Source organism: Callorhinus ursinus, unplaced genomic scaffold (assembly GCF_003265705.2).
Source record: "Callorhinus ursinus isolate GAN/ISIS: 27379988/994484 unplaced genomic scaffold, GSC_fseal_2.0 scaffold19, whole genome shotgun sequence".
In the NCBI taxonomy this organism is placed as follows: domain Eukaryota; kingdom Metazoa; phylum Chordata; class Mammalia; order Carnivora; family Otariidae; genus Callorhinus; species Callorhinus ursinus.
Window position 1 is genome coordinate 5,351,569 of NW_027397081.1, and position 26,802 is coordinate 5,378,370.

General features: G+C 39.1%; 1 protein-coding gene across 5 annotated transcripts in view; it reads left to right on the top strand.

The window, feature by feature from the left end:
• Positions 1–26,802, top strand: part of ELMOD1 (ELMO domain containing 1) — a 65,688-nt gene that overhangs the window by 17,198 nt on the left and 21,688 nt on the right. The window contains exons 1-6 of one of the 5 annotated variants that reach the window (XM_073903679.1): positions 5,221–5,294; positions 11,822–11,924; positions 17,543–17,688; positions 17,828–17,856; positions 18,682–18,779; positions 22,530–22,659. In XM_073903679.1, coding sequence (XP_073759780.1) covers positions 11,860–11,924; positions 17,543–17,688; positions 17,828–17,856; positions 18,682–18,779; positions 22,530–22,659 — 468 coding nt within the window. In that variant the 5' untranslated portion in view covers positions 5,221–5,294; positions 11,822–11,859. Of the gene's footprint in view, positions 1–5,192; positions 5,295–11,821; positions 11,925–17,007; positions 17,193–17,504; positions 17,689–17,827; positions 17,857–18,681; positions 18,780–22,529; positions 22,660–26,802 lie in introns of those variants that run through there. The other 4 variants (XM_073903680.1, XM_073903681.1, XM_073903677.1 and 1 more) reach the window with 4 other exon arrangements.

Sequence of the window (26,802 nt, forward strand, 5' to 3'; positions counted from 1 at the left end):
GTTAATAGCAACTAGGACGTTGACAAATGTGCCTCCTTTAAAACAAAGCCAGATTTAAAAAACTTTAAATTTTGAAAAATCAGTAATTTTTTTCTTATAGAAAACATTTAAAGAAGCTATTTTTTAAAATATTTTATTTATTTATTTGAGAGAGAGAATGAGATAGAGCATGAGAGGGGGGAGGGTCAGAGGGAGAAGCAGACTCCCTTCTCAGCAGGGAGCCCGATGCGGGACTCGATCCCGGGACTCCAGGATCATGACCTGAGCCGAAGGCAGTCGCTTAACCAACTGAGCCACCCAGGCGCCCTTAAAGAAGCTATTGAATGAATACCCAGTGAGCACTGAGTTAAACAGCATTTACATAGGCTTTCCACCCAAAGCCATTTTTGGTGTCTCCTCTTTGGGGGACAGATAATTAGAACTAATTGCTGTCTTTGTTTCCTGTTTGGGGGACAGATAATTGGCACTAATTATTATTTTCTATCCCTTCACTTTTCCCATCCAACCAGTAAGTCCAGTTGATGCTACCTTCTCAGTATTTTCCATGTCTGTTCACTTCTCTCCACCACCACGGTCAGTGTCCCAGTTTAGGTCACAACTTTCCAGGATTTATCTAAACTATCTCCTCAGTGATTCTTCACTTGACAAAATGACCTTTCATTTTAGAAGAGTCTTTAATAAGAATGATAAAATACTTGTAATAACGAGTACCAACTCATTTAGTGCATATTGTACACCTACCACTATGCTAAGCACCTTACATGCTTTAGTTCATTCAATCCTTAGTACAATCCTACAAGGCAGTTTTAATTTCTTTCCCCATCTACCAGGGAGAAAACTAAACCCTAGAGAAGTTAAACACCTTGTCTAAAGCCACTTGGCAAGTGGTAGATCCCAGATATGAACTCTGTCTCTAAAACTTATGCTCTTAACCACCATGCACATGCTGCCATGTTTGCTGAATTTTCCTTTAAATAGTAAAGCTCCCTTGCAGTATTAAACTATGTTATATTACCCAGCATGATGCTAGCATATAAGAATTCAAAAAGTTTTTTTTTTAATGGATAGATTCAGGAACACTTATGTAGATGACAAGAAGCTGAAGTATTATAATATTTCACTTATCCCACATCATTATGAAAATTTTTTAGATAAACCAGTTTTCTAGATAACAAATTAAACCATTTAAGGATATAATTATGTTTATTTTGATAAAATCTCTCTGAAATGTATTTTTCTTTATTGCCTTAGTAGTACAATTCTAATTTATTACCCTAATAACAGAAAAACTATTGTTATGAGCAACAAGTGTTGTATACACTATTTAGTATTTCCTTCACCCACTGAGCCCCCAAGTGCCCCCAAGAATTTTTTTTAAGACTTTATTTATTTGACAGAGAGAGACAGCAAGAGAGGGAACACAAGCAGGGGGAGTGGGAGAGGGAGAAGCAGGCTTCCTGGCAAGCAGGGAGCCCGATGCGGGGCTCGATCCCAGGACCCTGGGATCTTGACCTGAGCCGAAGGCAGACACTTAATGACTGAGCCACCCAGGCGCCCCTGGATTGTGATTTTAATTACCATCAATATGCTGAGGAAGCCCAGATCTTTGTCTCCAAGCGGATTTCTCTCCTGACTTTCAGATCCATGTATATCCACACTACCACTTGACCTTGCAAGTTCAGAATGCCCCCAAAGACCTCCAAATACACCTAGACCCTTAGATCTGCATCTCCAGAATTCCATTTCTTAGTGGAAGATTCTACTGTCTAGCCCTAGGGATAGGCATAATGTTTGACGACTCCTTTTCCTCCACTAATGTTCCCTAATCAGTAAATTAACAAAAGTCCACTTGATTTTACCTTCTAAGTATCTCTCAAATCCATCACACTTCTTTCTCTGTCCATCACCCTTTCCAGCCACTAGTATCTCTGCCTGGATTGTTGTAACAATCTAAATGGTGCCCCTACGTACAATTCTAACACAATCTAACTTACTCTTCATACCACAATCAGAGTATATTTTTAAAACTAGAAGTCTGGTCATGTCACATCTCAGTCTGAAAACTTTCAGTAGTTCCCCATGGCTCAGGGTGTGAGGTTCAAATGTCTTCAGTATTACTTACAAAGCCTTCTGAGACTTCCTGCCTTTCCATACCTTGCCATCCCTTTTTACCTGTCCCTCTCACCGAACACAACTAGGTCATAGAGAACATTTCCCCTCTACACGCTGTGTATTCTCTTCCTTCTAGGATTTTGCATGTGCTGTCTGGGGAGCCCCTGACCCCTACATCTAAAGTATGCATCTCTCATGCTCACGATCACAGCGGCTGTTTCCACTTGTAGTATTGTGGTTAAGTACCCATTTGTTTCTATCATCTTCTCTTCTCTCTCTCCCTCAAGGGGACGGACGGAACCCATGCCCACTTGTTCAACCTGTACCCCTAGCACCTAACTCTGTGTCTAGAGCAGAGTAGGCCCTAACATTTCTTTTAAATTTTAGTATAGTTTTAGATTTAGAGAAAAGTTACAAAGACAACACAAAGAGTTACCTTACACTGGCACCCAGTTTTCCCTATTGTTAACATCTTACATTAATGTGATACATTTGTCACAACTAATGGACCAATGTTAATACCTAATTATTAACTAAAGCCATGCTATTCAGATTTCCTTAGTTTTTTTCCTTAAGTTTACTTATTTTTTAGTAATCTCTACACCCAGTGTGGGGCTTGAACTCATAATCTCCAAGATCAAGCGTCACATGCTCCTCCAACTTAGCCAGCCAGGTGCCCCCAGATTTCCTTAGTTTTTAACCTAATGTCCTTTTTCTGTTTCAAGATCCCATCCAGGATACCACATTCTATTTAGTATCCGTGTCTCCTTAGGTACCTCTTGGCCTTGACAGTTTCTCAGACTTCCCTTCTTTTTGATGATCTTGAGAGTTATAAGGAGTACTGATTGGGTATTTTGTGGAGTATCCATCAATAAGAATTTATGTGATGTTTTTCTCATGATTAGACCAGGTTATGAACTTGAAGGAGGAAGACCGCAGAGGTTAAGTACCATTTAGATCACCTCATATCAAGGGTACAGAGTGTCAACATGACTTACCACTGTAATGTTAACTTGATCACCTAGCTGAGGTAGCATTTGCCAGGTTTCTGTAGTGCAGGGTTACTAATTTCCCCCCTTTCCATTTTGCACTCAGGAGGTCACTACACTATGTCCAGTCTACATTCAAGGGGTTAGGAGTTAGGCTCCACCTCCTTGAGGGCAGAGTATCCACATAAATTATTTGGAATTCATTTGTACTAGAGACTTATATATTCTTTCTTTATTTATTTGTATCAGTATGCAATCATGGATATTTATTTTCTACTTTGGGCAATAATCCAATACTACTTTATTTATTTTGTTACTTAAATAGTTCCAGTTTTGTCCATAGGGAACTTTTTCTGTTGGCTCCTGTGTTTATTTGACATATCCTTGATTGTCTCTCTTTCAAGCACTCCCTTACTTTCTGGCACAAGACACTTCAGGTTCACCTTGTGTACTCCCTGCCCCTGCCCTAGAATCAGCTATTTTTCCAAGGAGTCCTGGTTCCCTTAATTGTAAAACCACGATCTGGGCTCTGGGTAGGTATAACACTTTTTAATACAAAACCGGATTCATTTTTAAAAGCCACAACAGCACAAATACTAATGTATCTTCCTACCACCCAAAATAAGCAGGTGTTTTTTCCCTTTGTTTTGCTTCAGATATATGTTAAGAAATAAAACAAGAAATCGAAGGCCAGTTTTCCCCAGTCCTAACCCCTTCCCTCGCCTCCCAGAAGCAACCACAATCTTTTTTTTTTTTTAAGATTTTATTTTATTTGTTTGACAGAGAGATAGAGAGAGAGCACAAGTAAGCAGAGAGGCAGGCAGAGAGAGAAAAGCAGGCTCTCTGCTGAGCAGGGAGCCCGATGCGGGGCTCCATCCCAGGACCCCAGGATCATGACCTGAGCCGAAGGCAGCCGCTTAACCGACTGAGCCACCCAGGTGCCCCAGCAACCACAATCTTAAGTTGAGGTGTAGATCTCTTTTTCAAGCATTCATGGAACAGTTACAGAAGCATATGTATTAAAGGAAAAACCTGGCTTTTATTTGGGCTGAGCTGCCCACCTTCCTGGGCTGTTCTGGTTGGTAGTGGTGTCTGTGCCCCGAGCCACGTGTCTGCACCCTCAGCTGTCGCCTTGCTCTTACATGCTGGGGCTCCGTTCGTCTCTTCTCTCAGCACCCCCAGCCACTCTCTCTTCTCTGGTCTGTACCTTTCTGTCTTGCCCCAACTTGCTGCTTTGTAGGCAGCTTCTGGCAACCTCCCTGTCAGGAGGAAGAAGACCGGGCGCCTGGGTGGCTCAGTTGGTTAAGCGACTGCCTTCGGCTCAGGTCATGATCCCAGAGTCCCGGGATCGAGTCCCACATCGGGCTCCCTGCTCAGCGGGGAGCCTGCTTCTCCCTCTGACCTTCTCCCCTCTCATGCTGTTTCTCTCTCTCTCTCTCTCTCAAATAAATAAATAAAATCTTTAAAAAAAAAAAAAAAGAGGAAGAAGACCAATAGCCCGTAGACTTTGCGGAAGCAAACCATAAACCGGAAAGTGCTAGGCAAATGGAAGATTTTCCTGTTTTGTTCAAAGTGCCAAAAGGGGAGGGGGTGAGGGCATAACATTCATTTGTTTGAAGTACTTGGCTCTTTAACATCTAATTTTTAGCCTAAAGACATTACTAGTTGCTTCTAGTTACTTTTGAGTTGTACTTCTGGAAAGTTGAGGCTACCACATTTAAGGCCACCAGATATCTAGAAATTAGGATAGTTAATTTCATGATTCTTCATTTCTATTTTTCTTACAAATACTGTTCTTCAAAATATAGGAATAATACCCCAAACAGAGAAAACCCTTACTATTGAAGAGGTTGCTTATGAAACGAATTCCTTCTCCAGCAAGGGACTTACAATGAAAGACTAATTATGTAATTATAAAGTGAAAGCCTTTGGCTATAATCTCCATCCACCGAATTGCAATGCTATGTGAGCAGTTTAGTTGATCATGTTCTGGGTGCATAGCACATTATCTGCTTATTAAGGTAAGCAGTAATCTTGGGTTTGGGATTTCTAGCCCCATTAATAGTAAATATATTAAATTTCTTCCCACAGCTTACACTTACTCTGACAAAGGCAAGTTTGGAAGCAATTACTTGGAGACAGTTTGGATAACACCTAGATAATCAAAACGGGCACAATGAAGCACTTCCTGAGGTAAGTATTTTTGGCCTGCTTGAGCCCTCTAAAATGGAGAAACTTCCTTCTGAATTAGGAAAATAGTTCTCTGTTCACCATTTGTAATCCTATAACCAGATGTTTTAGGATTGCATAAAATAGCATTGTATTTTAGCTAAGAATAATTTGGTCACAAGTTTCCTCTGCTGCCCTATCTGAATACTGATGCTAAGAGAGCACTTACCAGTAGGAGATTACAAGACATCATAAGAGAGCACAAGCACAAAAGCACAGGGCAGGTGTACTTTGGACAACCTGGATGCCATGTGTCTCTAAAGCCTTAAGGTTGAGGTTTGAGGAATCAGTAAGTAGTTAAGGAATCAGTATAATTTGTGTGGAATTATTTTCCTGAAAAAAGTAATTTTAAATATTCCTTAATTTACATTTTGGTTAGCTGGCCATTCATACAGGCATTTTCAAACATTCCTTTTTGGTAAAAAAAATATATATATATATGCATATAAAACATATATATATGCATATATATATATATATATAATATATGCATTCTAAGCTTTTGCTCTTCCTGCCTCCTTGATGCCTCTGAACTCTGCATTGTTGGTTCCCTCAAGATTGTGCTATATAGAGTAACATATATGCTGGTGTGTTCTGTAGTGATATTGTATTGTTCTGAAAGCCATTTGGCTGGACCTATAATTATAATTATTTTTAAGAGTATTTAACAGCCATTCACAATCCATTAATGAAATGCCCAGAGAAATTTTACATCATATTAAAGTACGACAAATAGAGTTATTCTGGTCCCGAAAGTTAGAAAATAATACACACTTTCCAGAATATTAAGTTTCTTTTCCTCAAGATAGCCTACCTCTATTACACATTCCTGTGCCTTGCTCTGGCTATTTTCTCTAAGCAAGTAATTAGTGGGCTCACTTCTTTGAGGAAATGATTTCATTCTTTTAGTGGCTTCCATTTAAGATTTTCTTTCCCTCACTGATTTTGATTGCGTCACTGTGTCTGGAACACCTAGATCAGTTTGTGTGGGATTCACTGTGTTTTGGTGGGGCTACTGGTCTTAGAATTACGGAAACCTCTCAGGAGGTCACTGTTAAACAGCTTATAGGCATTAGCTTTGGTGTTATTGTACAGAATACTCCTCAGCCTGTTTATCTTAGCTGTGTAAAAGGGTAGTATTTGAAAAATCACTAGGACATATGCCAGCAAAGTACTGACCTGACATGATTGTGGCTGCCATGGTACTTAACCCATCTACTTACACATTCATGAAAAATTGGTATTTATGAATCCCTCCTGAATGTAAACATGGCGTCTTTTAGTTGCAGAAGGTTTTAGTGTTAGATGAAGCTTAGGGGTCAGGAACTCCTTTTGAAAAGGGGGAGATGATAGTGGTGAAGTCTGGGGCAAGATTCGTCTACTGGATTTCTTCTTCAGAGTCTTCATTTAGAAAAACTTGAGCAGCCTTACAACCAGCCATTTTAGGAGAAATAGTAGCATTTGTTTCTGTTAGTCTTCTGTTAAGCTGAATAGCTACAACACTGTGTCTAGTAGAGACGAGAACATTTTTGTAATTAATTTGTATTTGGAACTGAGAACTAGTCTGGTAAAAACCTGCTGTGACTTCACAGCAGGCTAGCACCAAGAAGAACAGAACCAGCACATCCCAATCAGTTCCATGTTCTGATACAAATCCTTCTCTTTCAACTCGAGACATGTTTTATAAATATTACTTGACACTGATCATTTATATGAAACGGAAGCCAGGGTAACAGATTACATATCAAGAAAGAAACTTGAGGATTTTCATTGACCATTGGTTTTGAAATAATAAAAGGAAATTCAATCACTGCCCCAAGCTGACTATTGCTTTGGCCTTAGTTTGTGTTTTTAATGCTTCTTATTAAGTAATAATGTACATATTCACTATATGTTGGTGTTTATGGAACCGGAAGGGTAAGAGGGCAAAGGAGAATTGCCCTGAATTGCAAGCTCTATCGGGTCATTTAAGTTTGCCTTTTTCCCCCTGTAGTCCCTTTGCACAGATGTGGGACAATTTCGGCAATCTTTTCATTTGAACCAAAGAGGAGGCTATGTAAACACAGCCTGAACAAATTAGGTGTTTATTCCTGAGCTCAGCAAATACATTATGCAGAATAAGGAGTTGATTCTGAGAAGAATTCAGTATTATTTAAAAGCCCACAGAGTGGTTAAAATCTGTCAGCCTCTGAGTTGCTCTAGAATGAAATGCTTCCTGTATAGCTCCAGAAGAAATGAGGTTAATCTTAAACCAAGTTGGGGTAAAGAATGGATTTTAATCCACAGTTAAGTGACATGATACCCACACTCCGCTCTTTCTAGCTCACTGCTGCCATCAGTGTAACTGTCACCAAATGTATCGATGGTGTGACTGTTCAGAGCATAGCAGAGTGCAGAAAGTATTTGATTAAAAAAAATTACATGAAATATTAGAAGTCATTGCCACAGGATTAGTACACCCAGCTGATGGGTATATTTGAAATTGAGAGCAGATATAGGATACTGGATAAGTAACCTGTAGTCATTCAGTGACTTTAGCCATGGTCTGCATTAAGGGAATACAAAGATAAAATGCAGAAGAAGTGAATTTATGTAGATGATCAGAAGAAGAGGGGGCACTTTTTGAGCCCCAAATAGAACTGAGGCTTAGGGTTTAGTTTATATATTTTATTAATTTTAATTAAGTTGATGTATATAATAGGGATGGCTTAAAACTTGCACTAAGATCTTTTCCCATGCTAGGATTTTTTATTGAAATTGTATTGAACTGTAAAAAGTTATCAGAACATTATGAAATTTTCTAATAAAGGGAATCTTTTAAGTCACTCCATGTAAATAATTGCTTCCAGCTGTGCTAGCCTCGGGATCTCACTTTCTTGGCCGTGGACTTCACTGTGTACCTGTTTCCCGTAGGCAGAAGAGCGGGAAGGAGAGCATCTGTCACACTCACACCTCCTTGGGAGAAATTTTGAGAAATAGAACAAACTTATACCCAAGTGCTGGCTATAAAGCAGTGAAGGGGTGGGGGAAGTATTTTACTGATATCATCAGGTAAATAAAGGCTTCCAACTAACAAAAAGATCTGTAAATTGGTTTTTTAAATCCTTCACACTTGATTAATATCTCGGTCCACTGATTCATTTAGTAGGCACTTACTGCTAATAATTCTAGTAGAATCCCACATTTTTAATTTTTATTTTCTCTTTATAACAATTGTAACAAAGTGGGGATTACTATCCCTTTATACAGAGCAAGGCAAGAAGGCTTAGCAAAGTTAAATAGCTCATCCAGGGGCACACAGATATTTGAAGGCAGGCCCGTCTGCCTTCAGAGATGTTTCTCATCATTTTTGCAGCATGTTACCTCCTCACTCTGGGCCTGTTGTGAGGTGTTGTAGGTGACACAAAAGCGAATATGTGGGGACCTCTGCTCCAAACCTACCACTTGCTACAGAGATGAGGCACACACATACAAAGCTCTGATATAAGTAGCCATGTGCTCTCCAATGTGCCACAGGCATTTTGTGGCAGGAATTTTCAGGGAAGGCTTCACTGAGGGGAGGCTGAGGGAAAGGAAGGACTGGAAGTCAGTATTTTTAATTAAGGACAGAGAGTGTGGGAGGTGGAGAAGACGCTGGGAAGGAAAAAGGGCTGAGAAAGTGTGACCAGCTGCCACAAGCAGCAAGTGGTCCAGGTTTATTGGCTGTAGACCCTTTTTAGGGTGAGTAGGAGAGAAGTGGCAAAGATAAACTTGGGGCAGTTCTCGGAGACCTTTGCAGGCCGGGCATAACACCGCCCAGGAGCATGGTAACCTTTTCAGCCAGATCTACAGTGGGACTTGAAGAGAAGGGAGAGTCCGATGATAAAGACGTGTGCCTTGCGACACACGTCTAGCCTTCTCTCAGAGCCAGAAAGCTAGTCCATTCCCTTCACCTGAAGAATGAGAGGGTAGAGACCCAGAGAAGCAAAGTGTCTTGTCCGAAGTCATAGTTCATAGTGGCAAATCGAGGCTAGAATGGAAGTCAGGCTTCCAGACACTTCCCTACTTAATCAAGCGGTGTTTCCACTCAGCACCAACCCATTTCCACTACTTTTAAAGGGTAGAAGGTGCGTAGAGTCATGCATGTAGTTGTTCCAGAATTTGGTTAACATTGCTTGAAACGATGACTGAGCTTAGGAAATACAGAGACGGAGTCCTGAAAAGGGGAAGGCTTATGGCCTGAGCATCCAAATACCTCTCTCACTGGAGACCGGTACTTTTAGCCATAGTTTTCTCTTTCTTAGGACACAAACACGCACACATGCATGTCGATCATATATGTATATACATACGTGTGCGCGCACACACACATGAACACATGTATGTATATCTACACATACATATATTTTAAATTATTTTGTTCCCTGCATTCAAGTAAAACAACAAAAAACTGTTTCCGTATCCTTGTTGAAATATGTTAACCTGAAAAGTTTTCTAGGCAGTTTCCTGTGGGTGGCCTCACCATCTAGCTGTGTTAGAGCTCCTCTGTTGGCAGCCCTCTCTCCTGCTCCTTTGCTTTCCCTCAGCCTTTCAAGACTGACTCTTGGCCACTTCACTGTTGGGGAAGCTCTTCCTCCAGAGCATGAGCAAGATAAATGAAAGCCAGGGACACTCAATAAGTGTTGGTTTGCATTTCATTCATTGAACTATTGAATGTTTCACTTTTGTTCTGAAGGGAGGAAGGCATGCTGATTTTCCATGTTGTTTCTGCCTCCTTGTCAGGAGAATCAGGTCGCCAAGAGCTGGCTTTCCTGTCCAGTCTCGGAGGAAGGTGCTTTCTCTCCTCTGCCTCTCTCACACTCTGGGCCATTTCTTTTATAGAATTATCACACTGTTTCTGTTTTTACTGTCATTTTCTTTACTAGACTAGAAGTTCTTTGTGGATAAGGGATGGGCATGGGATTTGCAGTGACATTAAGTTCTTCACTCCTATTCACCTCTTCCCTCTGCCATATCCTCACCCCCGTGTTCTGTACTACACAGTTTCTCATTTTGTATTTGTTCAGTTCCGTGAAGGAACTTTCAATGATCATTTTTCATTTTTCTCCCCAAGTCATCTCAAATCTCTTTCCTTCAGCTACTCCAGGTCTTTAACTCAACAGAAATTAATGTATTCATAATACTGAGAACATCCTCTATGTAGTGAATCTCTAAGAGTAACAGGCCAACTCCTTATCCCTCTAGAAGATTCTGAGGCCTATTAAGGATGATGACTTTTTTTAATTTTTATTTTATATTATTTTATTTCATATTTATTTATTTATATTATATTTCAAAAAATATTTTTATTTATAATAAGACTTTATATTTGAGATTATGTTTAAATACTTTTTTAGTTATTTTTTTATTTTTTATTTTTATTTTTCACTTTTATTTTATTATGTTATGTTAGTCACCATACATCACCAGTTTTTGATGCAGTAATCCACGATTCATTGTTTTTGTACAACACCCAGTGCTCCATGCAGTACATGCCCTCCTTAGTACCCATCACCGGGCTAACCCATCCCCCCAGCCACCCCAAAACCCTCAGTTTGTTTCTCAGAGTCCATCCTCTCTCATGGTTCATCTCTCCCTCCGATTCCCCCCCCCCATTTTTCCCTTCCTTCTCCTAATGTCCTCCACGCTGTTCCTTATGTTCCACAAATAAGTGAAACCATATGATAATTGACTTTCTCTGCTTGACTTATTCCACTTAGCATCATCTCCTCCAGTCCCATCCATGTTGATGTAAAAGTTGGGTATTCATCCTTTCTGACGGCTGAGTAATATTCCCTTGTATATATGGACCACATCTTCTTTATCCATTCATCTGTTGAAGGGCATCTCGGCTCTTTCCACAGTTGGGCTATTGTGGACATTGCTGCTATGTACATTGGGGTGCATATGGCCCTTCTTTTCACTACATCTGTGTCTTTGGGGTAAATACCCAGTAGTGCAATTGCTGAGTCATAGGGTAGCTCTATTTTTAATTTTTTGAGGCACCTCCACACCGTTTTCCAAAGTGGCTGTACCAACTTGCATTCCCACCAACAGTGTAGGAGGGTTCCCCTTTCTCCACAACCTTTCCAACATTTGTTGTTTCTTGCCTTGTCAATTTTTGCCATTCTAACTGGTGTAAGGTGGTATCTCAATGTGGTTTTGATTTGAATTTTCCTGATGGCTAATGATGTTGAACATTTGTCTGTTAGCCACTTGTATGTCTTCTTTGGAGAAGTGTCTGTTCATGTCTTCTGCCCATTTTTTGACTGGATTATTTGTTTTTTGGGTGTTGAGTTTGAGAAGTTCTTTATAGATCTTGGATACCAGCCCTTTGTCTGTAGTGTCATTTGCAAATATCTTCTCCCGTTCTGTGGGTTGCCTCCTTGTTTTGTTGACTGTTTCCTTTACTGTGCAGAAGCTTTTTATCTTGATGAAGTCCCAAAAGTTCATTTTTGCTTTTGTTTCACTAGCCTTTGGAGATGTATCTTGAAAGAAGTTGCTGTGGCCGATGTCGGAGAGGTTACTGCCTATGTTCTCCTCTAGGATTTTGATGGATTCCTGTCTCACATTGAGGTCTTTCATCCATTTTGAGTTTATCTTTGTGTATGGTGTTAGAGAATGGTCAAGTTTCATTCTTCTGTATATAGCTGTCCAATTTTCCCAGCACCATTTATTGAGGAGACTGTTTTCCATTGCATATTTTTTCCTGCTTTGTCGAAGATTATTTGACCATAGAGTTGAGGGTCCATATCTAGACCATAGATACGACCACAGAGTTCTAGATCCATATGCTCTAGACTGTAGAGTTGAGGGTCCATATCTAGTCTAGTCTATACTAGATAAACCATGAATTTATTTATTGTTTTAGTTATCCCTCTGTCAGCTATTGCTCTCTAAGCCCTCAGATAAAATTTCCCTGGAGTGTAAAAACAGTGCCCTTTGCTCTAGCAATAGAATTTGGAATGGTGTCAATCCAGGATAAATTTATATCACTACTTTTCAAAGGCAGTGTGATCTTCATGCCCAGGGCACTGGGCTCGATGGGGGGAAACATTCTTGTTCTTCTAGAGGCCCACAAATGGTTCTTTGTGATTTCATAATATCAGTTCATGCATCAGGTCCTGTCCAGCCTCTCTTAGTAGTAATAAGCTCATTATAGAGAGGGGCCCATTGACTAGGCCAAACCCCTACTGACAAGTTAATTTTTATTGATTGCCAGTGCCCCTAATTAGGAACTCCAGTAGAACAACTAAAGTTTTTTAAATATCATTTGAGAAAATGCATGAAATGCTGGAAACATTGAGCAGTTTGTTGTTCTTTATGGACACTTAGATGGAAAGTGTTTCATGTAGGAAACTGTGGTTTGACCAAGAAATGTGATTATTTTGTATGTATCCTTCCTCACCAGTAGTGTACTTCTTATTTATTACAGGATTTATTCAAGCAAGAATTAACTTTCATTAGCAAACTCATTGAAACTGTTCAAAATAAGCCACTTTTCTCTTATTATTCCAAACGAAGACATAAGTCACAAATTTAAGATGCTGGAGTAGTGTTGCACTACAGGTACCCACACCTCCCACGCTGCAGGCAGGGGGCTGCATGGTTCCGGGTGATTCTCCCATTTCAGAGGCCTCATCCCTGCTGTGTGGGTTCCTCTAACAAAGCACAACAAGACAGGTGTTAGAGATATAATCCATTTTGAATAATTTACATTGGATGGCTATTCTGGTTCAAGCCAGAGAATGGATGTTAAATAATAGAAGTGTTCATAACTGCCTTATGGAAAAACACTGCTGTGAACTCCACCATAAACCTTACTCAGCAGCGTATTAATAAACAGTTGTAATAGAAAATGTTGGAAATAAAACATGCATAAGTAGTTCTTATTATTAAATCAGTTTCTCCCAATGCTTGTGCAAGGCATTCGTTGTTAGGAAGCCCCAATAAGTCCTTCTGGAACACCATCCCCAAATGCTGTGATTAAAAAAAGAAACAGAAACGAACACAAAAATTGCTGTCTATGCATACAATTATTAAAAACGGGATAGTGATCAGTATTTTCTCCTAGTACTCTTGAGAATGTTATTGTTGTTCCTACCAAATGTAGATCTCTTCAGTACTGAGTTGAGAATCTTCCATCAGAACTAAGAAAATGAGTCTAGTGTTATAAAGAAAAAAAGCAAAAGATTCCCCTAATTAAAAGTAAGCCTCTTGTTTTGGTGAGTTAGGCCAGGAGGAAAGACCAAGCAGAATTATAAAACCTCTGAATAGTGTTCAAATAGTGGAGAGGGTGTGGCTGTAATTCTTATTCTCAGAGTAGGAACTTCCTTCCTTCCTTCCTCCCTCCCTTCCTTCCTTCCTTCCTTCCCTCCCTTCCTTGGGAGGCTTCCCTTTTCTCCTAAAACCTTCCTTCCTTCCCTTTTCTCCTAAACCAACCACTGATCAACTTGAGAGCATTTGAAGATCCATTTCTTAAGTTCTTCCTTTTCAGGGTAAGCATGCCAAAATATTCTCTCAAATTTCTCCCAAAATATTTAATCATGTTTATTCTCCTCTGGACCTTCAACAGTTTTTTCTTAAACTTTACAATTTGGGGACTTAAATAGGTCCAAAAATTTAAAAAGTAAGCCCCTGGCAACACCCAATGGTGAAGAACAGCCATCCTGAGATGCTCATAGGGAGGCTTTGCTGATCTGGTCCTATCCAAGCAAGTTGGATATTGTTTTTGTCATCAAAGTAAGGCTTCCCAAGTAAAGGGCAGCACTGGTGTTTCCATCTCTGACCATGCCTTAGATTTATGATCTAAATGCAAAATAAATTATGTCTGTCAAAACACTGACCTGATGATCTGGCTTGAAAAAATACAAAGTACCTAGCAAAGCAAAAAACACAGTGCCTAGCACAGCGAGCTGGCATTTTAATGAAATATTTGTGGGTGTTTTGGCCCATTAGGAAAAAAATTAACATAATATCCTTCATAATTAATATTATCAGGACAACTGGCCCAGAAATTACAAAAGAGTAAAGAAGCAGTGTATAAATGTCACTTTGCAAGTGAATGGGCATTTTTTGTACACAGTTTGTGACTGTTTCTGTGACTTTTTTGAGAGGGATGTGGTACACCTCAGAGAGATGAGCCCAGAGGGATGATGCAGCATCTTGAACCCCTCACTGTACATTTCCACTGAGTTTTCCAGTCTTTGACAGTAGGAACCTCCTCAGGGGAGTTGAAAAAAAAGAAAAAAGAAAAGCAAACAGAACATGATGTCTTTTCTCTCCTTTTATGTAAGGCTGTCTTAATGCAACACAGCTCCCCAGGCATTTTCTTCTCACGTGCAAGGAGGCCAGTGGGAGAAATTACAGATGGTCTAGAAGCCACTGTACACCTGGACACTCCCTGGCCCTAGGAAGACACTTCTAGGCCTTAAGCCACATCTGTGTATGGATCTGATGGAGAAGTTGCATGGGGGAAACTTTCTAGTTTAATTTAAGCTATAAAATGGTCTGGTGGCTTGCACCCTAAGTAGAGTAAATACAAAGATACTCCTTGAACAATAATCAGAACCCTTTTGTCTAGGAAGATTTGGTACTACAAGAACCTGATTGTCCTAGGAGTCCTGACACATGAACTGAAGAGGCTTCGTTTGTGGAGTTGGCTCCTGTGCTAGGCAAATTACATGGGCACCATAAGAACAGATCATGTAAAGCTTTTACCCTCAACTTAGTAACAGGCAAAAAGCCAACCTGTAATATCATTACCACTTGGCTGGTGACCATTTAACAAAGATATTGCTCAGTCTTTTCTTCTGGCATGGCTATCTACTAGGTGGAAAAACAGAAAATTTTTTCCAAGAGAGAAAGTTGAAGTTTCATAACATTTCTCACTCATTGAATTAAAATGTTCCTCTGGCGGCCCCTGGGTGACTCAGCTGGTTAAGTGTCTGCCATCAGCTCAGGTCATGATCCCAGGTCCTGGGATGGAGTCCTGCATTGGGCTCCTCGCTCAGCAGGGGAGCCTGCTTCTCCCTCTGCCCCTATCCCCCACTTGTGCGTGCTCAGGCTCTCTCAAACAAATAAATAAAATAAAATAAAAAAAAAGGCGTTCCTCTAAATTTATTTTTAGGTTACCTTTTTGGGGGGGAGGGAAGCTGATAACCTCAATCCCAAAACATTTTAGGATGTATTTGACTAAAATAGTTGAATTTCAGATTTTATGAGATAGTAAGTCCGTTTTTTATCTTGCAGCAGAATCTGACTTCACATAGATATTTTATATGCATTTTTGTAATGGCTTTTGGTGATCATTTTATACATTTTAACTGTTACAACCTTTTTTCTTAAATAAAATAAAATGTACAAAAGGAAAATATACTTAGCCAAAAATTAAAGTACTCATAATTCCTTTACCTAGAAATACCACTGTTAACATTTTTGTTGTATATCCTGCATCTTTTTCTTCTAGTTCATACATCACAATTTGTTTTTTTCCGAGAGAGAGGGATGGGGAGGGACAGAGAGAGAGGGAGAGAGAATCTTAAGCAGGCTCCACATGCAACGTGGACATGCCTGGCACAGGGCTTGTTCTCAAGACCCTGAGATCGTGACCACAGCTGAAATCAAGAGTCAGATACTAAACCAACTGAACCACCCAGGCACCCAACCATTAAATTTTTTTTTAAAGAAAAAGTAGATCATTTCATATGTGTTTATTTCTAATTTTTTCTATTTGTTAAGCATATTATGACATTTTCTCATGTTACTAGATCTTCTAGAACATAATTTTGTTGCCTACAAAGGATTCCATTGTGTTATCTTAGCATAGCAGTTTCGTTACTTACTGTTTCCTTCGTTCCCTTTGCATTTACATGATATAGATCCCATGCCCTTGTACAAGTAAGCCTATTAGAATTTTTATTTTTAACACAGGCTGTCCAAGATATTAGAGCCAGAGCAATTAAGCAAAGGAACACGAAGTGTTGGTTCATATTCATAGATGGATCATATCACTAAGGCTGTTAGTTAACTATTATTAATCTGAGTGACCCTGGATCGCCTTATGTTAGAGTTGGAGGGAATTAGTGAACATTTGTGAAAAAGAAACATCTTTTAGAAATGACACCAATAGGAAGTTATATAAATAATTCTGCCTCCAAGGAATGCATGGTAGGAAGAGAAGATGGGTTGAATATAAGTTCCTGGATGAGAAGTCCTCTTTACTTGTGTAGCTTGAGTCATTTTGAGACTCTAAACAGTACCGTGAAGTGGAAGAAACTCACATATTAAAAATAAAAGTCCGCATAAAACACAAATCCCCGTGTGCCAAAGACATAAGTACATGGTTGGCGACTATACACTTGATAGTTTGTTGAGGAATTATTGGAGTGAGCTAGAGGATGCTGTAAAGAAAACTTTGTTAGCAAGAGCCAAGAACAAACTTGTCAAGAGGTAGAGTGTGGGGAAGGTTTAAATCAGAGAATGTTGGAGAACTGAAGGTCAACCCACTTGTTCAATGAACTGATGAGGAGCCTTCTGGCAAGTCCAAGAAGTAGTGGGACTGGGCAGCAGAGAAGACAGGTGCTACACAAGCAAGTCCCGTAGGGGACAAGAGTGCCTAAGGAGAGCAGACAGAGGGAGGAGAAGAATGAGAGCAAGAACCAAAGAGAGGAAGAATCAAAATAGCGGCCCCCTGGCCAAAAAAGGCACTAAGGAGGGGCTGGAAATTGACTGGGACGAGCCTAGAGGCTGTCTACAGAGGCAGAAGAAGAGAGCTGCCATAGCATGTTCTTCCCCAAGACTAAGGGAGAGCCAACTTCTCAAACACAAGGATACGTTTTCAAGGTACTTATGTACCGATTTATTTTCAAAATGTTTTTAGGCAAAGGTAGAGTAAGAAAGGATTCTTGGCTGAGCCTCACCCTCAGCTTTTGGAATATCAAATTTACTAGAATAGAGCGTTCTGGAGTTGCTTGCAGTGATAGTGCATCGTCACAGACCCTGGGCTTCCCTCCCAATAATGGGTTTTATAGATATGTCAAATAAAAATAACATGGGATTAGAAAAATAAAATATGCTTGTAAGCCCAGAAGTCTAATGTTTGATTTTCTTCTGGGCTTTTCCTGCTGGTGGTGGCTGCTTTCTGTTCTCTTCCAGAGTTCTAGTGGAAGGGTGCTGTCTTTTGTCTTTGACAGAATGTTGTTCCAGGTGTGCCTGTATTTTTACTGTAAATTTTTGTGGCGCTGCCTAAAATTTGTAATGAGGAAGCTGACTGGAAGATGTGAATTGCAACGGATCTGTTACAATACCAAGCCTGGGGCTTCTAGAACCATGAAAATCGGTAAGCATGAAACAAAGAAGTAAGCAAAATGTAAGCTTGGTCCGATTGTGGAATAGTGTGTTATATTTGTGTATAGTAATTTTAAACCACTTGTAAAGGAAAATTTTTGAATGACTTTTTTTAATTGTCACTTTTACAGAAACATCACTGAGGGATTCAAAAAGCAAGGTAAGTAAAATTGTTTCTATATTTTCCAGCAACTTTTCACTTGGCAGCTTACCTCCATTATCAAAAACTAAACATTTTAAGAAACAAAAATATACCAATGGCTGTGCAAACTGAGAAGAAAGAGTTATTTGCCCATCACAAGCCACTCCACTTTTGACATGAGAGCAGCTACTATATGTGAATTTTTAGGCAGATTTATGATGCACTTATGACTTCATGGTTGAAGTTGATTTTTTATACCTTCCAAATTGTAGAATAAATATTCCTTGAAAATAAGAGCAATGTTAACTCTCTGGCATTTCTTAAATATCCAAATCACTTAACTTTATACTCAAGATTTCCCAAGAAAATCAGAGAAGCCACTATGCTAGCTTGTATAGCAGTTAAGCATCCACATAAGAGAGAAAATCTGGGGTGTTTTTCTTCAAGATTCTTGAATATTATTACTTAACTTTGGCATCCCCAAGACTATATCCTCCATGTACTTCACTTAGTCATTGGCATACTGCCCATTAACAATGGAAACCATGTATATTGGATAAGAAAAAGAAAATAATATTTCAATATAAGTAGCTTGAAAAAGATGAAAATAGTAAAAAAAAATACTTATTTCTGTTTTATGTTAATTACCTTCATCAGGAAGACTGCACTACCCCCCTATTGTGAAAATGTCTAATTTACAAGAATTCAAATATGAAACCAATTTTTGCTTTTAGTTTAATTAAACCAAAAGCTCTAAGCAAATACTTGAAGTCCCATCTAAATAGATCCCACTCAAGCCGCTGATGCTCTTGACAAGGGAGTTGCCTGAACCATGTCTTCCAGCTGCTGCAGACCTCAGTGAGTGTTCACCCTGACGCCATTGAGAAAACTATAGAGGACATCATGGAACTGAAGAAAATTAACCCCGACATAAATCCACAGTAAGAATGCATTTATGCTGTTGTAAACACAGAACACGTGGCACGTTCTTAGTATTTCTGTAGCGCTGAGCTCGCTAGCATGCTCTCCCTCTCTCCCTGCCACAATCATCTTCAATATGTCTGGTTTTCAGATGAAGAATAAAGAAAAAAAGGTGCCTTTTTCATATTTGTAAATAGCAGCAACTCTCTAGTTCTGTTATGATTTATGCTTATGCTTCTGAGCTGCAGTAAGAAATCTGATGGATGCCCTGATATCAGAAGATGAAATCAAAGGAGCCCATTTATCAACAGTGGCTCCGTGCGACACCTGTTTTAATTACACTAACAGTAAATGTTCACATTGTAAATGTGCCTAAGCTGATTCTGCTCCATCAAAAATATTCCTTCAGTTTATGACAGGCTGATAATCTTGGAGATGGTTCCTACTTGCTTGTCAAGAAGACTGGCATGTGTGGGAGGGAGAGATGGTTTTTATATGAAGACTTCAGAACTTTGTAATTTAGTCATCTCATATTGGAAATATTAAAATGCATTTGGCAATGTACATGACGTTTAAAATTAGCTTTATGTTTTCCCTTGGGTAGAAGAGTTTTTCAGTAAAATTTTGGGCTAAGGACATTGGGTAGGATAAATTCCGCAGGCAGATATATTTAGAGACAGTTTAGGTAGGTAACAAACTGTCTTTTAGATGTGCATAGGGGAGAACTTCGCATTATCGCTGAGAAAGGCTTTTAATTGCCAAAGACATGGAGCTGTAGTTGAAGAGACTTTCAGAGAGTGCTGCGTATAGGTCTGTCTCTTGGAGGGAGGGATTCTGGGCACTAGCATTTGGGGCTCATCACAAAACTCCATTTCCACATGGTCTCCACAGCATTCTTCTGCAGACACTTCAGCTAATTAGCTGTCTTTTCCTTATTCAGTCATTAAGGGTGATTTAATTATACAGCAAATGTCTTTTTGAAACCTCTGACATATATTTTATTTCTTTGGGAAGATGATAAGAAGGCAATTCATTTTAAATTAAGTTAAACCAAAAATTTAAGACTGCAGTTGGGCATGAAGGATATATTAGACCCACAATCATATTTGGAGATTGGATTCGATTTAACAGTAAATCTTTTTTGTCTCTTCTATGAAAGTTATGTGTTTCATTCAGAAGCATTTCCTTGTCATCTATTCTTTTGATTTCCTTTAGGGCAGAAAAAACCCTTATAGGCAGTAGACTGTGTCTTTACATCTCAATGTGGATTTCAGTGCTTTTTTTCTAGACTGACATGACAAAATGTAATTTTTTAAAATGAAATAATTTTCTGGAAAAAAATCAGGAAACAGAGGAGGCTAGGTGAAATGTTTTATAATTTATCAAGCTATTACTACCATTAACCACACTGATTTTTTTTTTAAATTCCAGTGTAGTTAACATACAATGTTATATTAGTTTCAGATGCACAATATAGTGATGCAACACTTACACACATCACCTGGTGCTCATCATAACAAGTGCCCTCCTTCATACCCATCACCTGTTTCCCCCATTCCCCCAACGCACCTCCCCTCTGGTGACCATCAGTGTGTTCTCTATAGCTCAGAGTCTGTTTCTTGGTTTGCCTCTTTTTTTCCCCCCTTTGTTTTTGTTTTGTTTCTTAGATTCCACATGAGTAAAATCATATGGTATCTGTCTTTCTCTGACTGACTTATTTCACTTAGCATAATACTCTCTGGATCCATCCATGTTGTTGCAAAAAACAAGATTTCATTCTTTTTTATGACTAATATTCCATTGTGTATATATACACACACACCACATCTTCTTTATCCATTCACCTATCGATGGACACTTGGGCTGCTTCCATAATTTTTAACAATTTGTTTTAATTATATTTTTTTCAAAGTGCTGTTTATGCACTTGAAAAATTACTACGGTAAAAATGGAAAAAAAATGGAATTGGCTCCTCTCGTTCCCTCCTGTTTTATTTCTCTTGCTCTCTTCCTTAAAGTCAACTCTCTTCTCAGTCCAATATTGATTCCCTGGGTGACCAGTGCCACTCTGCCCTTTTCCTAAATTTAAATATCTCATTTGTTTTTTTTTAAGATTTTATTTATTTATTTGAGAGAGAGAATGAGAGAGAGCACGAGAGGGAAGAGGGTCAGAGGGAGAAGCAGACTCCCTGCTGAGCAGGGAGCCCGATGTGGGACTCGATCCCGGGACTCCAGGATCATGACCTGAGCCGAAGGCAGTCGCCCAACCAACTGAGCCACCCAGGCGCCCTCTCATTTTGTTTTTTGGTAACAGTTAACTATAAGGACCATTTAACTGAACATTCAAGTTTTATTTAAGTTTAGTATTTGGGCTATCTGACCCTGTGCTCAATGTGTGGAATAGGTATACAATCCTAAAATGTATAATTCTCTATTACTCCCAGCGTTAGACTTAACCTCTAAATATCTCATTTTCTCCTTCAAAAAAAAAAAAAGATAGTCATGATTATAATAACCACCACAACAAAAATCCTCAAATGTAGTGTGAATTGGGAGTAGGAGCATATTGGACAGTACCTCTGAATGGAATCATATGAAATTGCCAATGTTCAACTATCTTGGAGAGCTACAAAAGTGAATGGCTATAAAGAAACAACCGGAATACATAAATGTGAAATACTACCTTTATATTTAAAAATACCATCAAACAAGTACAGGAAAATAATTTACATGACAGTAGCTTGATAAAGTTGTTATGTGACTACTTGAAAAGACCCTATTTTATCTGCTGTGTTGTAGGAGAGAAAAACAACACTGAAGTCACAGGAAGTAGTGATCCTCTGTATATCATGCTTGCTAAACTGTTTTCTGTTCTGGTGATCTGTTTTAAGGGGGCTGTTATTCAAAGAGAATACATTCAGAGAAGACTGAGCGAGAGAGTAAAACATGTGAAACCCATGTCCCATGAGAGGGAACTGAAGAAATCCAGGATTTTTTTTTTTTTTTTAACCCTGGAGATCAGACTAGAAGAAAGAATCACTATCTTAAAATAAGTAGTCATGACAGGGGAAAGTTGGAAATAAATTTGCTCAGAGAACAAAATTTGAACCACTTGGTAATAGGGAAAGCAAATTTTGTTTCAACACAAGAAAAAGCATTCAGACAAACAGAGCAGTCGGAATGGAATGAGAAACTTTATAAAGTAGTGAGTTCTTTCTCTTGGCATTGCGTCATCTGTCAGGGATGCTCCCGAGCACAGATGTTTTTGTATTTGTTTTGTTATTGTTGTTTTGAAATTTTCCTTCCACTGTGCCCCTGAGAGCTAGCTGTCTCTCTCACACACATTATCACCTATATTTTCTACATCTTACTTAAGTCACCGGCAAAAAGAGCTCCCTTATTTTTTAAGCCGTATTGTTGCAACTTGGTTTAAGAAAAGGCCAGAACAAAAGGTAAATTTTAGCCAAGTTCTACAACTGTCCATATGGAGCTTCAGTAAAGAAACTGTACTTCCTCCACTCAAGTCGGAAGTGATTGTGAAACCAATGCAGGAAATGTTACATTCCTTTATTTTTCTCAGTAAACTAAATATGGTTCTTTGTCCACAAAAAGAAAAGAAAAACTGGGCTTCGATCAAATACATCCCGTACGAGCAATTTCCTCAATATTAAATAGATATGGAAATCCTATTGTGCACACATCATGAACAAATGCCAAAATATATGCTCTGTTTTTCCTCATGTGTGTTTCTTCTGTTTTTGAACACCTTAGGTTGGGAATCTCTCTTCAGGCTTGCCTTCTGCAAATTGTTGGCTACAGAAACCTTATCGCAGATGTGGAAAAACTGCGCAGAGAACCCTATGATTCTGATAACCCCCAACATGAAGAAATGCTTTTGAAGGTTAGACCTCGAACACATTTCAGTGCTTTTCTTAGGTCAGCTAACCTCTGCCAAGCACCTGCTACATGCTAGACACTGCTCTGATGGGGAGGGTATAAAGTTGAATAAGACACAAGCGTGTAACTGGTTGGTAAAGCCTACTTTGCTTGCTGGTTCAGATGTACGAGGTAAATTCTTTAGAAAATTCATGTGGGAAGCTAAATGTAAAGCCTTTTTTTTTTTTAAATCTGAGAGAGCATCAGAGGTGATTTCCATGAGTGCTCAGATTCTGGCTCAGGTTTAGGCTGCTTACCTGTATTGGAAGCCAGTAGGAGAAAAAGCATTTGTCAAAGAGTGACCTGGGATTTCCATTTATGACTTGTAATAGACATCAAAGATGATGAAGTTGGTTTCTGCTTCAGCAATAACCCTCTTGGGAAATTACCTAAGATCTTATTGCTGATTATTTATTCATGTAACTTGGAGAGTATCAGAAGAGGAAGTTAAAGTTTATATCTGGTTTATTAAAACTGTTAGAAGAACAATATGCACTTGTAAATACTTCTTCTGGCTGTCAAAGCAAAACCTTAAAGATCTTACATGATCTGATGTGCATTATTAAACACCAATAAAACTTGACCCTCAAAACACTGAATTTGGAGTTTAAGAAATTAAGACCCAACTGTTAGAACTATTCATCTGGAATGTTTTTTAAATTCACTTCTGAAAATAGATGCTTTTGAGGATGAAGTGCTTCCTTGTCCTTTGCTGGAATACAAAGACACTAACAAAATTGGAAGGAAACATTTGTTTAGCTGCCTTAACTTTATCTTATTGAAAACTGTCAATAGGAGCTGTAATTTTGTGTGAAGGAGTGCTGTATTTTTGTGTAAAGGAGTGCATGCTTTTGTGTATGTAAATACTTACACAGATGACTTGTCTCTGCTAATTAGTGCTATATCTGATATGAATCCCTAAAAATGAAAGAAGGCTCATTCTTAGCAGTAGTTTTTCTTCTTCCCTTTCTGCTCTGCTTAAATTTAGCTAACCTACTGGCTGAGCTTCCTTTCCTATTATTGCCTTTTTTTATCATATTTTCTGATAGAAGTAGTCAAGCTTAATTAAAATGACTTAAGGTGAGAACTAAGAGGTGAATGAAAGAGAAGTGGAAAAATTAACAGAGTGGCCACAGGCAGCTGAAGAATTCGTTAGAATGGCCATGACGCCTTCAGAATCAGTGATATCGAGGTGCCTGCTGTGCACCGTCTTAGCTGATCTTGTTGTATGGATGCTGCATATAGTGGGTTTTCAACAAATACAGGGAAAAGCATGAATTACTGTGGTTCATTAGATACTAGAAGTCAAGAACTTTTATGATATGCCTTTTATCTGTGGTTGTGATTTGAGTTTGTATGTGTTATTTTTTACTGGCACAGCTGTAAGAGGTAAGCAAGGTGATGGTTGGTATCTACAGCAAACTACAAGCATTTCAGTCCAGATTCTGATTCATAGAGCTAATAAATTATAAAGCCAGGACTGTCCGTTACTGCCTTAAGCACTTTGAGGAAAGGCATCTTTTCTACCCTCAAGTGTCTTGCAATCTAATTGGGGAGATACGATGCATCTACAAAAATCACTAAATCTTATCCATAGACCTCCTTCAAAATAGCTCCTGAATGTTTCCCATGCCCACCACCTTATTCTAGCATTATCTCCAGCTTGGGCCATTATAATAGCCTTTTAATTCTGCCACTAAGTATTAGCTTCCTCCCTTCCATCTTCTAAAATACTGCTGGAGGGATTATCTAGTCATGTTATTCCTTAGGTTAAAAACTTTAGGTTCCCTGTATCTGACAGAAGAAATCCCATGCATGGCATTTTGGACCCTTTGCAATCTATTTTTCCAAGCTGTATCTCCTGTGTCCTCCATGCTCTGTCATTGACCCAGAATAGGCCGTGCCATCCCTTATGCCCAGGTATTTGCTCATGTGGTTCCCTCTATTACCTATTATTCTCACAGCAAAAGCCAGCACTTTTTTAAATCCTTACTCATTTGATTTTGAAATCTTCTCTAGTCTCCCCAAGAATACTTAGGAATGGGATCTCTTCTCTTCTTTAGTTTATTCAAATCCCACGTATGATAATGAAATCAATAATAATAAAACATTGAGTATTTAGCACATGTTAATCGTTACAGTAAATGTTTTACAGCATTATTTCATTTAACGGTCACAACCTTGTGGTGAGATTTTCGGGTGAGGAAAACGAGGCTGAGCAGTTAAGTACTGCCCAAGCTCACATAGTTAGAAAGGGCTCCACGCTACCGCACTACACCACTTCCCAGGGGAGAAATGCGTCTTGTTCCCTTTTGTATTTCAAGAGGCTGGCCTGTGGTTTGTGTTTAACTGCCTGATCTTAGGCTGCTTCATCTTTAAAGTGGGTAGTAATACCCTTGCTACCCACTTCATAAATTGTTTAGAGCAAGAGCCAGCAAACTAAGGCCTGCGGGCCAAATCTGGCCTGCCACCCGTTTTCGTAAGTAAAGTTTTATTGGAATATGTCCATTCATTGATGTATGTAAATACATGTGTATACCACCGTCTGTGGCTTCTTTTGTACTACAGTGGCAAAATTAAGTAATTGCAGCAGTGACCATTTGGCCACCAAAGCCTAAAATATTTACTATCTGGCCCTTTATAGGCAAACTTGGCCAACCCTTGATTTAGAGACTTAGGTATTATATTGCCATTTTGTTTAAGTGCTTTCATTTATAAACATGGGAGATCATTATCAGTGCTTAGTCTTAAAATATAAAAAAATCTGGATTTTATGATCATTCAAATATAGGGTGAGATGAAACTGAATAACATTACTTTATGTTCATATAGCACTGTCCATATGTTATTCATCAATATGTTATTCTACTAAACATTTGCTAACCACATTAATAATAAGGTGAAAATTTTAGGTGAAGTCATGTACTTAATAGAAAAAAATAGGAGCTCCTGGATAGCTCAGTCACTTGAGCATCCAACTCTTGATTTCGGCTTAGGTCATGATCTCAGGGTCATGGGATCGAGCCCCGCATTGGGCTCAGCACTGAGCGTGGAGCCTGCTTAAGATTCTCTCTCTCCCTCTGTCCCTCTTCCCCCCCCATCTAAAACAAAACAAAACCCAAAATTAAAAGATCCTCTCCTGATGGGAAGAGATAATTCCAAGGTGGCCTTGGTGTGAGGCTGCTTTTCCTTGAATGAATGGATAGACAAATGGCCTTGCCCTTGCTCTTCTGCAGCAGACCTGAGATAAGGGGAAATGTTGAAATAAGCTTGTGGTAAAGGCTCAGTGCAAAGAGAACAGTTAAACAGAGCGTAGGCCATGACGGATGACAGTCTGACCCAGGGTACAGCTTCCACATCTGAAGCTTGTCATTTTCCACAGGAATCACCCTTTCTATCTCTGGCCTCCTGCCTGTAGCAGGAACTCTGTAATAACTCCACTCCCACCAGCACAGTTGGGAGGGCTGAACTCCACAGAGCCCCCCATCAGAGGCCCGCCACCTTTGTTCAGGTTTCTGGTCAGCTCCATATATGCAACAAATGACCTCACCCTTCAGGGCCACCCTGCCTCCTCCCCTTACTTTTTCAGAGAAGAGCCTATCAGAGGAGAACCCAGTAGCTCATTCTTAAAGGAAATATACACATGGTAGCACTTCATAGAAGTACGTTAGCATAATCGACTTTCATTTTCTGAGAAAGTGGCCCTTATTAAAGCAGATAGGATTAAGCACTTAATTAAGAACACTTTTTAGCCATTGGTCTAGTCTGTCATGATACACAAAATTATTAAAATGGAATTTCTTTTTTAAGCATTATTCAAACTTTTCTCCCCTAAAGTATTCCCCTAATGAATGAGGTTTATAACCTAGCTATAGGAATGAAATGTTTGCTTTTGCCATTTCACTCCACTGTGTAAAGCCCTGAGATTCCTTTGAATTATTGACCAAATGAGTGTGATGAGCTTTACCAACTGTTTCCTTTCGTTCTTGTTTGTTTTTTTCATTGTGGCAGTAACCAAATCAGTTCCTAAAGAATTTTTATTTTTTATTTTTTAAATTTTATTTTATTATGTTATGTTAATCACCATACATTACATCATTAGTTTTTG